General features: G+C 43.5%; 1 protein-coding gene across 3 annotated transcripts in view; it reads right to left on the reverse strand.

Moving 5' to 3' along the window:
* Positions 1 to 1,907: 1,907 nt before the first annotated feature.
* GREM2 (gremlin 2, DAN family BMP antagonist) overlaps positions 1,908 to 13,476 on the reverse strand; it is a 91,353-nt gene continuing 79,784 nt past the window's right edge. For all 3 annotated transcript variants that reach the window (XM_032466492.1, XM_032466494.1, XM_032466493.1), the window contains one exon: positions 1,908 to 5,605. In XM_032466492.1, the coding sequence (XP_032322383.1) occupies positions 5,098 to 5,604 (507 nt within the window). In that variant the 5' untranslated portion in view covers position 5,605 and the 3' untranslated portion in view covers positions 1,908 to 5,097. The remainder of the gene's footprint in view (positions 5,606 to 13,476) is intronic.

Raw genomic sequence — 13,476 nt, forward strand, 5'->3', positions numbered from 1 at the left:
AAGTGAGCATGCTGAAGTTGGCTTGCTACATAATGCTCAAAAGGCCACCAGCCAATGATGGTCCCAGGAAGGCCTTTGTTTATCAAAGCAAGCGATGATGCCTTGCTTGTGACAGGGGCAGCGGCAGTACTAAGAAGCTCAGCCATGCCTGTTCTCTGTGGCTCAGGGAAATCAGGAGGAGAAGATGGTTTTATGAAACTAGACCTCCTGATTGACCTGAGAATAGCAAGATCTCAAAATAATATAAGCCATGTGGCAGTGCTTAGCTTTCAGAAGTGAAGTGGGCGTAATTGTTGCAAAGAGAAGTAGGACTGGAGTGTCATCCACTAAGCCCCTACTTGGAGATGGTTAAGAGAACATGGTGTTCCTGGAGGCAAGAAAGATGCACTGCCAACAAGAGTATTAATTTAAGCAGTCAAAAGAAGTCAGCAATGGATGTTCAGAGGCAGAGCACAGTGTCTCAGCAGAGATCACAATTCCTTGCTCAGTTTCCAGATCAGACCTAGAACTCCCTGGCTGAAAGAGAGGCTGATTCCTTATGAGCGAGGACCCTCAACGCCAAGGCAGGTGTATTAATGTGCTATTCCCATAGCCCTTCACCAGAAAACTTGGGACTGCTTATTTATATAACGTGCTTTGGAGAAAAGAGGAATACTCAGAACTTTTCAGGATTATTGAACATTGGCTCTGAATTTACATTAATAGTTGAAGACCCAGTGAACCATCACAGCTCCCTATTAAAGTGGAGGTGTATAAGGTCCACCTGAGTTCCAGCCAAGGTCTGACTCTCAGAGAGTCCACTGGTCCATGGACCAACCTGGTGGTCCTTTCCCTCATCTCCAAATGCATAATTGAAAGGGACACCCTTGGTAGTTTGAACAACCCTCACATTGAACCTTTAACTGCTTGAGTAAGAGCTGTTTTAGTGGAGAAGGGCTAGTGCAGACTTCTGAAGCTCCCTACCCTAGTGAAAAGAGTAAATCAGAAACAATGCTGAACTCCAGAGGAAATGGAGAAAATTAATGAAATTCTGAAGGACTTTAATATATTGTAGTAACCCCATTTCACCTGGCCATTCCCCAAATCAAATGGACCACAGCAGGCACGTAGTCCAAGAGACAGGGCGGTTGTCCCAGCTGCAGATGCTGTGCTCAGTGTGGTTTCTTGGTCACAGCAGAGTAAAGCACGTTCCAGCTCTTGATCTAGCAAATGTGGTTTTTGTCCTACCTTTGAGGAAGGAGAACCAAATGCAGTTAAAACTCCCATGCCATGAAAAACAGCTTATGTGTATGGTCTTGTCCTCAAATCTAAGTTCTTATATGCTTTGTCAAAATATAATCTGAAGGGACCTGGATTTTATGGACATTGTGTAAAATAGCATTGATCCACCATATGATTGACATCATGTCATAGGACCAGATGAGATTTACCGGACAAGGATGCTGAGGGTCTTAATTTATGCACCGCAGTCTAAGGTTCACATACCATAAGGCTTAGAGAGTAGGTGATAAACCTTAAAAAGGTTCAGATGACTTTTGATTCCAAAATGGAATAAACATGTCCTCACTATCCCCCCCACCCCGACTAAAAATTCCGGACATTATATATCTCAAACAAACATAATAAAGCCCTGAAAGGTGCTAGAAACCTCAGGATTCAGGGAATTATATGGCAGTGAGTTCTTTGGCTTTCCTCCACCCCATCCGATGTATCCCAGATTGAGTAGTAGAGAAGCCAGTAGCCCCCAAAACACCGATGGATACAAACAACAACAAAAATTGCGTGGTTTTCCCATATTTCTCTTTAGTAAAGGGCATGAGCTGCCTGCTGTGCCTGAGATATAGTGGCAGTAGATTGAGTGAAGAGGGTGGCAAGGGTGGGGTTTAAGGAGGATTCAGAAGACAATCTGATGCTCAGCGGGTTTTAATTGTATTATTTATGATGTGGTCTAACTGGTTACCTCCCATGCAGACATTAATAACCAGCGGTGATGGGTCAATCATCAAATAAGCTTTCTAGGAATACAAACATTCCAAGTTGTTCACTCAATAGCAAAAATTAATTTTCATTGACTTTATAACTTAAAAACCAACCAGCCAACTTCAGAAACAAGTGAACTGGAACATCTTATTCTCATTTGAGTGCAGTATACTGTCCCACTTAACAAACTAAGGTTAATTATTTATTATGAAGTTAAACTGAATTCCTTTGAAATCCATACAGCCAATCAACCACATGAAATCTTATTAAAGAATTTATTTTTTATTGGTAAGTGTGATTCTTGAATGGCAGATAAGTCAATTAGAAAAATGGAGACACCGTGAAACTAAGAAGCATTTAAATGTTGAAACTTGTGAAATGTGAATGTAAAAATGGACAAGTGGATGTGAAAATGGACAAAACTCAGGACAAGTTCTGGCTTGTTGAAGAGACAAGTGTGATGCACTGGCTGCTAAATGGAAGATGAGATTTATAACAGATGTCTTTTCGCAGCAGTTTCTCAGGACTTCTTCATTCAGCTTTTGTTATTCAGATAGCACAGTGAGACTAGGTTAAGAATCCTGTCTTCAGCTGCTGAGGGATCTGTAACAGACGTGGAAACTCCCCAAGACCAGCACTGAGAGCCTTCCCCACCACCTCTGCTCCTTGGATGCCTGATTCAGATTCTCTTTGAAGATGCCAAACCCCAGAGGAGATTGTATGACATAGGCTGGGGGTTGAGCTCATCATGGCTGGGCGAAAGCACCCTAAATGCACAGTGCTCCTTCAGTGCCCACTGCAATAAGTTCAGAATTCCATTTTTATGGCATATCACACCAGGATCGTGTATAATCCTAGAGTATCTTTATTTTTTCTATAATTTAATAGTATCCCTATAAAATAATTACATTATTCTTATAGCTTTTTTTTTCATTTATAAACAACAACAAATACACTTAAATACAATTTGAGCCCATATAGGGTAAACTTTGTATATACAAGAACCCTGGAAGGAGCCTCACATCACCTGCAGCATATCATGTTGCTCCCATTGCTGTACCCATAGCTGGGTTCAAAGAGAGTGTGCTCATGCTTGCATTCTGTAAGTTCACAGCTTACTTCTGCTTGGCTTCTGTGTTAATAAAATGACAGGGGTTGGCTCTGTAGTCGGCTGGAGATTCCTCTCACTCTCCTCCCACCCCCTTCCACCGGCTTCCATCACAATCACGTGGCCCCCCACCCATCTCAGCTTTTCTGCCGCATGTTTGCCACTGAGTCTGACTTGAGGTTTTCCACTAACTGTAAAAAAAAGTTCAGTCTGAATTTTGACACCCTCTCCACTCTCTCCAGCCCAGGGTTCCAGCTCTCAAGGATTTCTGTTGATTTCCACCCCCTGATTTAGGGCTGTCTATACCATTTCTGAAGCCAAGACCCCCTTTACAGCAGCATGTTCTGTTCAGGTCTCCTGGAGTCACAGGAGTGACAGAAATGAAACCTGCATTGCAGGGGCAGGAAATGAATTTACCAACACGTCCTCCCCTCCAAATGCTTGCTCTTCAGGTGAACATGTCACTGTCTCATGTCAGGGAGCCTCAGTTCCCAGAGCAGCTGGTAGGGGGACTCAAATACCTGGAAGGGGGCCTTTCTGAGTTCCCTTGGCAGCAGCACTTGACATTCAGGGCTGGGAAGTACCAGTGAGAGTTTTTCAGAATATGCTGATTCCCACCAATGGCATCTCGTTCACATGGAACAGATTCCATGAACATTACTCCCACGGAAGACTTTGTGGGAGAATTTAGCAAAGGGACTCAAAGGAAGCATAATTTTGCAGGAAAACGAATTATGTTAGTTTCCTTATATCAAGAGACCATACACGAAAACCTTAACAATTCATTGTAAAAACGAGAGGTGACCAAATGTTTGCTCATCCTTTTCAAAGTCCATTCCTTGAAAACGAAGCTAGTTGTTTTCTGTATGATAATTCAGATTTCTATTTCTATATCATATGTGAAATATTTGATACCTTTTATTTCCTCCTATGCCACAAAGTGACCCAACTCCTCATATTTTTAGTTACTTCTCTAACAAGAATATTTTTTTTTGCTTGGTGTCATGGCAGTGAAACAGTATACCTTCTCACTCCACATCAGCACATTAAAAATTAAAGGGTTTTTGAGCTTCCCAGTGAATCCCCTTCCCTACACCCATCCATCCCAACCCAATTCCTACGTTGTGTGGCAATGCTTTAGTACTTTCAGTGAAAATTATTATTCAATGTAAAATCATTACTCCTCCCATCCCCCCGCCAAATCTAAGAATCATTATTTCTGAGCAAAACACCTCTGGGCAGATCATCACCAACTCTGGTCCTTAGAGTGGAGCTGAAAGCCAGAATCAAAACACTTGGAACAATACATGGGTAGGTCTATAATATTTTTTAACAACCTATTACGATGTAGGTCACTATAAAAACCAGTGTCCACATGGAGACCTTTGTGCGTGATAATGTTGTAACTGCAGCAGTAAAAGCGTGCACACCCAAATTCATCTTCAGTCCACAAACTGAGTGGGAGTAAGGAGAAGGAGGCGGTGGTGGCTGCTGTGAACAGGTCCCCAGGGAGTTCCGCTTCATGATCCAAGGGGCTCAAGTCATCTCCTTGGTATCGAGTTTGTCAGGAGGACCTCCCTGTCCATGGGCTTTGGCCAGACGTACACCCCAGCCTCAGAGGGAAGCCTGGGCTCACCGGAGGGGACGCTCTCAGTGAGGCCAGTGAGCAGCCCCGGAGAGGACTGACGAAGTGCCCTTGACTCCATCGGGCCAGAGCAGGGAGAGATCCGCTTCCTCATTCTGTGGAACAGCGACGCTGGACCGACTGCGTCTCCCGGAAGGTTCTTGCCGACGACGGGGGTTTTCCAGCACCTTCTTGAGCGCCTCACAGCCTGGCTCCGGAGGTGCAGCGCCCAGGTGGGTCAGGGGCACAGCCGCAAGGCTCCGCAGGCTGCTGGGCTGTGACGAGGACGCCTTGGGCACGGGACACATGCCTGTCACGGGGGACTCGGGGCGCGTGGGAACGGGGATGGACGGGGACGCAGGCGCGCTGTGAATCCTGCCCGAGCTCACGACTCGTCCGCGCCCAGGTTCACAGACATGCACCGGCACTGCTTCACCTTCTGAATCTTTCGCAGGCGGACGGGCGGGTCACGGCTGGGGCACTGGAGCTCCACGAGCAGGGCCGCGGCGCGCTGGGGCCGGCAGAAGGCGCAGGACTGGAAGGAGCCCGAGCCCTCGCCCTCGCCCCCCGGCCGCGGGATGTAGAAGGAGTTGCACTGGCCATAGCAGAAGTGGTTGAGCACCGTGCGGCTGTGGCAGCCTTCCTCGCGCACTGTCTGCCTCAGCCGCTGCGTCTTGCACCAGTCCCTCCGCAGGTACCTGCGCTCTGTCACCACCAGCGCCTCCTGGCTGGAGGAAAGCACCTCCCTGATGTGCTGCCAATTCTGCGAGTTGTTGGTGCCTCTATCCTTGCGAGGCGACGGGATGGCTCCTGCCGGCCGGGCCCCTTGAATTTCCTCCAGCTTCCCCAGTGCAGCCACGAGGAGCAAGGACATGGAAATTTTCCAGAACATCCTATAAGGAGAGAAGAATTAGAGGACTTGGTTGAGACAGGTGATTGGGGGCGGTGGAGCGGGAGAGCTGCTGAACTATAATCAGTATCAAGGATGCAAAGGGCACAGGCATTTATTTGGGGTGTTAAGAATTGCAATATGGGAGACACAGATTCAGGTAAAAGTGAGAGTGTTCCAGGGAAGAGAAAGTCAGGGGCTTATAAAGACAAAAGCCACAAGGTTGCTAAAGTTGTCTTGCAAAATTTATGATTAGCTTTGACTCAAAAGGGAAATATTTGCACTTAAGAGATGAGCTGGCGTGAGCTATTTAGGTTAAGGGCCTGATAAGTATCTCCAGTTTCTGGAACACAACCGCAGGTGTTCTGGATGCCTATATGAAGACAATAAGTGTCGGAAAGTTCAGACTCCATCCGGAATGAGATGTGTGTAAGTCCCACTTCTTCAGTGGCCTCCTGGCTGCATTTTAGAGAGCACCCTTAGCAGCACAGACTCCATTGTGATTTTCCTTTCACGTTCCATCCTTTTGATTGAGATCTTTCTTTGGAAAGCATTGGTGATCAACCATTTGGTCATCTGGCATCAGCATGGACTTCCTCAGTGCTGGCAAGACTCATTCCCAGAAAGTCATGTCCCATAAGGAGGGAAACAGGTGGTTGTGTGCGAAGTATACTTTTAGAGATTTATGGCCACGTTTGAGCAACAAGGCACCATCTACAGAGTGAAAATACGAGAAGTTCACGGATTTGCACTAGGGGGACTCATAGAGGAGTGGTCAGTCATCTCCAGACATCAAGCTATCATTTCTCCTGTGGAGGGCATCATAGTATAGCAGCAAGAGATACAGAGCATTAAAAACTTACAAAATATACAGAAAGTAATAAATATGGCAAGGATCAATAGCGATGTCCTAGGCTATGATTTTAGACAACTTTTACCTGAGCTAAACCAACCTTTTAATATTTCTCCAAAACTGGGTATGGGGTTATTCATAGCATTTATTTGCTTTTTAAAAATAACTTAAGTGAGTGACATTAGATGACTCACCTGGTGTAAAAATACAGCATTCACTTTGTATTGTAGCACAGGTACCACCCTGAGAGCTGTAATGATGTCAAAAGCCCTCCAATTTTGTGAGACTGCCTTTCTCATTGAAGATAATTCAGAATGTAAATGATTTATAGCTTGTTGGGTGTCATTTAGCACTTGTTGGATAAATTTTGTTATGCTTCTATAAGAGTTATGATGTCTTCAGGTCCCAGCGAGGGAATAAAAATACCTGCCAAGTGATCATACTGGTGAAAGACTGACCTAACCCATCATGCTTTTGTCAAGGGGTAATTTGCAGGGGCCATGTTGAGGATTGTGCAAATATGCTCTTGAATCCAAGGAAACCCTAAGGTACAATGTCCTCTCCACCTGAGAGGAAGCCAAGGCCAGAGGTTACTTCACAAAGCCTGTGGATTCCATTTGAGGCCACCCAGAAAGTACTCAATCAATTCCCAACCAATGACAACCTTTTAAAGTGATAGTTGCAGAACAAGAATCACATGGTGCCCATCCTAGATGTTGGGTATTATCAGGTAAGTTCATTCTTGTATGGTGAGCTGTTCCCAACATAAAGGGGGTTTGGTACTTAGATGTCCAGAGTCCTGTGTTAACCGTATAATCCGTCCCATAATAGAGGAATGGTACATGCCCCTAACCCCTCAGAATAGACAAGAGGTGACATTCTTTGGTGTTGCTCTAGTTCTTTCCTGAGACTGGGCCTAGGTAGCATCGACAGAAAACTAATACTGATGTCCAGAGTAACTTAACGTTTGGTTGATGGGCCATCCATTGAGTTCCAATTAGTGATACCTGTTTTCTAGAGTAGTACTGACATTTCTTTCCTCTGAAATGAAATTTCTTAAAGCTGCCAGTTGGATCTTTGGAGAGGAGATATCCACCAAGTTAACCCAGAAGTGACAAGGGCAGTTGTCCGCAAATGCAACAATTGGGTTCATTTTTTTTGAATTAGCATATGATTGTGCCCATAGGAGAAAAACTTTTGAATCAAAAGCATTGATATGGGGGAAAAGATAAGTAAAAAGCAAGATTATTCAGGCCTGGTCCCAAATCTTGGGAAAGCTGTCCATGGCAGCTGTCATCGCCTTCATTATCCTGGCCTTTGTCTGGTTAATTTTAATTTCAAGTCTCCAGACGGTTGTGAAGTCCAGGCAGGAGCTGCTGCTGTCTTTAGATAAGAAGCATGAATCTACGCGTCAATGCCCTTAAGTCTGGTGGCACGAGGGTTAGTTAACAGTGCCTGGTAAGGTCGCCTCCAACGAAGGTGGGGGGCATACTGGTGAAGGTGTTTCCAATAAACATAGTTGCCAGGTTGGAGGTCAGGTGGTAGGTCTTTGTCTCCCAGGGGTGAGCTATGAAGAGACTGCTCTAGGAGCTTTATATTAGTTTCAAGGGCTTTACTTAATCCTTGCATCTCCTTTCACCACAGCAGGTTCATATTTCCCTTCATCGAGTCACATGGGTCTGCCAGTAACAGTTTCAAGTGGTGGCAGTCTATTTTTTTCCTGAGGGAGTAGATGGGACATTAAGCAAAACCAAAGGCAGTGCTTGGGCCAAGGCAGCTTAAATGATTTAACTGATTTTGCCAGCTGAGTTTTAATTATTCCATTGGCACATTCCACTGATCCAGAGGACTGGGGATGGTGAGCGCAGTGAAAATGTTGCATAAGTCACAGACACAGCATAAAATCTGTCCTGTAAAGTAGGAATCTCCATCGCTACATAGTTTAGAGGGAAATTCCCCAAGTTGGCTTATTTTTTTCCAATTCACTTGACTAACTGCTGTGGCTGTAGCTCTGGGACAAGGAAATGCTTCGACCCAGCGGGAAAACATGCAAATCGTTACCAGAACATACTGTACCCTTGAGAGGGAGACAACTGGACAAAGTCCATTTGCCGAATCTCAGTGGGTCCCCAGAGGAGAGGAAGATGCCCCAGAGATGTACGAATAGGTTTTCCTGGGTTATATTTAGGACAGATTTGACCTCTTTGATACGTTCTTGCAATAGTATTGCTTTCCCCAAGAAATGGTTTTTATCAGTATTCCAATGAGTTACTTAATATATGTGTGTAATTCAAGATTTGTTCTTGGAGGCACTCCAGGAGGACAGGCCAGCCGTTGGGACTGAACCATAGGTGCTTTTTAGAATCAAACTTTAACCTTGTTGTAGCCATTTTTCCTGTTCAGTGGGTAACCAACTGTTGAGCCTCCATAAGATTATCTTTTAAGTCACCACCAGGTTTGGGAGGCCATGGAGTTACGGCCAGTTCTCACAGGAATTCGTACTTTTGGGGGTGCTGCTGACTTAGCGTCAGCGTCAGCCAAGTGATTTCCTTTGCTTTCCTTGGTGTTTGCCAGAGAATGCCGGAAGCTTTTTGTTTTTTTAATGGCCTCCAGAAAGCTTAAATCGTATAATAAGCTGTGTATAATCCTTCGCCCAGGAGAGGTCAGGAAGCCTTGATGTTTCCAGGGCTTACCAACACCACGCCCTGCGCTGAAGCCCACCTGCTGCCGGTATACACGCTAGGAGTTTCGTCTCTGGCTGAAAAGGAGGCTCGAGTTAGCGCACGGAGCCCTGCGTGCTGGGCTGAGCAGCGTCAGGTGCAGCTTAGCTCCCGCAGTTTCAGTTAAAGGCACCAGAGCCTGCCCAGCCCTGTTCATGTCCAGTCTCGGTCTTCAGACACGACCCCGCAGTAAAGCAGGTTATTTCTGCACTGTCCAGCGGTGCCTTCCTAAATGTGAACCGGGAGTTAGCAGCTGGTTGGTCCACGTCAAGTCGTCCTGAGGGGTTTTATTAGACGGAAGAGGAGAAGAGGAGCAGGACTGAAGCTGCTGCCGTGAGCAATCATTACGCTCAAGGCGGGCGGCAGAAGGGTCTCAGGAGCGGCCAGTCTGCTGGTAGACAGATGTGGACGGGGAGTGAGCGGGCTCCCCTGAGGGCGCGCGCGCCGTCAGCGGGGAGCCCGGGCCCACTCCTTCGACAGCCTGGACTGTGTTTGTGGTGGCAGCAGCTGCTCTCGTCCAGGGGGGCAGCCCTGCCAGCAGTTTGTGCTTCTCCAAAGGCCTCTTTCTCTCTTCTTTTCCCTTCAGTCTTAGGAATTGGAGTTGATCTAGATAAGAGTTCCCAGAGAGGTTACAAGATGACTGGGATAAACAGGGGATGTTTTAGGATCAATGAAAAGGAATGGTTGGGATCTGAACTGTCTCCAGAGCTGCATTTCTAGTTTTGCAAAGATTTGTAAGATGAACTTAAGTGACATCATATGTGGATCCACCCATCCAACTTCATCATCTGCAGTTTGCTTGTTTATGTCAAGGAGCTTTCTCAGCAAGTGTGAATCCAAAGATTTGTATGTTCCGTTCAGGTGATTGTTGGTTCCCTTAGCATGTCCAATTCACGTTGTCTGAACATTACATGCCGTAATCCAAGGGTTAACCTGATGGTGTTTTGGTGCCATCTCAGTAGATGTGGTTTTAAAAGGGGCTGTCATTACAGGGGCTAAGTCTGGTTAGCGTCCTGCATGAGAATGAGAGAGACAGCAGATAGCAAGGAGGAGAACATTGCGCTGGACATTCAGAGGAACAGGAAGGAACAGAGGGAGCAGGGGGCAGTGAGCTCTCAGAAGCCCCAGAGGATTTTTCCAATTTTGAAATCTTTTGAGACAATTGTGAGTTAGTTTCTCTAAGGGAAGCAAAGGTGGATTCATTATTACATTTGGAGTCCTCAGAATACTGACTGAAATATGTTTCTCTTTCTGGGTGAACTGTTCTATAGCTTTTCTCCAGTTGAGCTTGCAAATAAAGTAATTTTAGGAATCCCAAATGATCAGATCATCAAGTGGGCCAAAGTCCGTGCAACAGAAATTTACAGGAGGAGGGCTCGAAAGTTTTAACCGTAAAATGAGCTGAAGTTCCTCACCATGGCTGCCCCTCAGCAGTGCCTTTAGAAACCGAACTCCCCATAACTGAGTACTCACCAGGATGAAGGATTCCCTTCCCATGTAAAGCTGGCAGCAGTGGACACCTTAAGAAAGGCCGATAACCTCGACCATAATAGGAGAATGGACGGGACTTAACCCCATGGCCTGTGGCTGTCAAGAAACTTGGGTATGGTTCTGAAGTTTCTTAAAAATGAGTATTCAGGTTAGATTTGATTAGAAAAACTAATATTTGCTCTTCCGTTAATGGTTATGAATAATAAATAATATGTAACATCTGCACAAGAATATTCAAATAATTCAAATAATTAAAATGAATCAAAATTAAATTTTCATAGTGGGAGCACTTCCCAGTTGTGTTCTAAGAATTTGTATGGCTATAATAAAACTGCCTTAGGGCACTGCATTGGTCATCTGCTTGAGTGGATGTTTTCTGTCTGTGTACTCGGGGACTGTGACAGAGGTCCAGCAGGGATGGGGACTGGAGAGAAACTCTTTCTCCATTTGACAAAAGAAAAGGACAGATTTCATCCAACTTATTCTTATTGTGGTTTATTGCCTGAGGTGTAACAAAGTCACCAAACAAAAGGACAATTCTAAATATTGGTGCCCTCACTAAAAAGTAAACGACTAATAGAGAAATGGTTTTTCAAGTTGAGCTGTTTCCAATAATTTGCTTTAAATTAAAATGGAAGAAAGGAGCTAATTAAATTGTCAGCTGATATATCACCAAAAATAATTTTTAATGATAACTGATTTTTCACATATAAGTCTGAAATATTTTAAGATACTGAGACGTTCATTGCTATTAAAAACAGATTACTATTACAATATGTGTGAACATATTTCTTTAATCTATATTATATACATAATCACCAGAAACTAACACATTGTAATTGACTATACTTCAATTGAAAAAAAATATGTATTGTATACATGATCACACATACACAACACACACTTACATGGTAGAAAATTTCTGCTGAATCTTGTCTGTTCTTGGCAATAACTATATTAATCATGAAAACATAAATAACAACAAAAATCTCCATGTATAGGCCATCTCTTTAAGAAAGGTAAATAATTAAAATTTACCTTTTTGTATTTAATAATTATTTGCTAAATTTATAACATATTTATACTATTTTAATTGAATACTCTTCTAAACTCTAATGAGTAATTAACCCACAGGAAAAATTTAAATAGTTAAAATTTTACAGAGACAGAATTAAAAGTAAAATTTATATGCCCACTTTTTGTCACAAAAAAGAATGGCAAGGTGAAAAATAAATGCTTTCAAACCTAAAACCTGTTATGTTAAGGAAATGCTATTGAGAGAACTAGGGAGAAATATGAATTGAAGGAAAAAAATAATGTAAAATTTCCTGTAAGGAAATATTTTCTACACATATTTTTTAAATGGGTAATAGTGGGCATACAATAGCTATGGTATTTAGATTCCTCTGGAGATGTTAAGAAGAGTATTGTAACCATTTTATTTTATAACATCAGCTTTGCAATATTCTTTAAATGGCATCCATTGCAAATTTTAGATGTCCATTAAAAATTTTGTGAGAGGTTATGTAGATTTAAAACTAAAAATGTTTAGAGAATAGTACACTAAAGTATATTAAAGTTTAGTATTATGTTATTATTTCTAAGCATGAGAATTGCATTAATGATACCGAGCAAGAAGAATAATTTATCCTTGAATTCTTTGATATATAAAAATTTCATGTCCACAAGTAAATGTTGTGAAGAAAGACCTCAGGCTTTGTTCCTCTCCTATTCCTGAACTCATTTCTCTTGAATTCTGCAACCTTTATTTCCTGATAGTTTTCCAAAACATTTTGTTGGCCAATGGGTCATAGAGGACTGGAAAGTCCCATATTAAGTAATTTAATTGAATCAAGAAGTCTGGTTCAGTTGGTGTTGTCTTATGCACCCTGCCTTTTTCAAGTTAGCTCTTACTGACAACTGATGCTGAATTCAGACAAATTAGAGGGAAAATTCAAGGCTCTTGACCAAAGAAAGCAAATATAACCAGAGACAACCAAGAGACTTAAAATGTGCCAAGGGACATGGAATCATGGAAAAAGTAAAAAAAAAAGTGTCAAAAACTCATTAAAAATGAACACTAACACTAAAAACAGTTTATTTATACACCTGCAACAGGCATTACTTTTACATCGTGAGCATTGATTGATTGATTCACATCTTCATTCAACATGTTCCACGCACTTTCCTAGAGGTCAGAATACACAGATGAGTAAGACATCAATTTCATGCCAGGAATGAGATACATAAACAAAAAGGGACACTAACCCTGAAAGTAGGAGACTAAGTTAGTTGACTATTTGAGTCATCCATGAAAGAAACAACATGGACCTGAACTAAGGGGCCACGGGGATAGAACAGAAGGAAGAGTTCAAGATACTTGGACTTTTTCACATGTTGAAGTGATTGAATGGATGTGAGGATGAGGAAAAAGAGGAAATCTCGATGTCTGCCTTAGACAGCTGAAGGATGGGGATAGGGCTGGGGCTGGTACTCACTGCGGCAGAGAATATGCGAGAAACAGCTGGTTGGCAGGGGCAGGAGAGTTTTTATGGCACAAGGAAAGAAAGATGCCTGGTAGATGGGCCTCCGAGGGTGGATCTGAAGTGATGTTTATTTCATGGGGTAATAAGATCACTCAGGGGTGGAGTTAAGGGGAGAAGTGGGCTGAAGGTGGAACTCTGAGGACTCAAGCATTTTGAGGGAGTGAGGAAGGTAAACCGACGAGGGTGGCTGAGGAAGAGCAAGACTAGCCAAGGCTTTTAAGAAACCAGGTGAGGGAAAGCCTGAAGTGTTCACTGGACTGATGGA

This window comes from Camelus ferus, chromosome 23 (genome assembly GCF_009834535.1).
Source record: "Camelus ferus isolate YT-003-E chromosome 23, BCGSAC_Cfer_1.0, whole genome shotgun sequence".
In the NCBI taxonomy this organism is placed as follows: Eukaryota; Metazoa; Chordata; class Mammalia; order Artiodactyla; family Camelidae; genus Camelus; species Camelus ferus.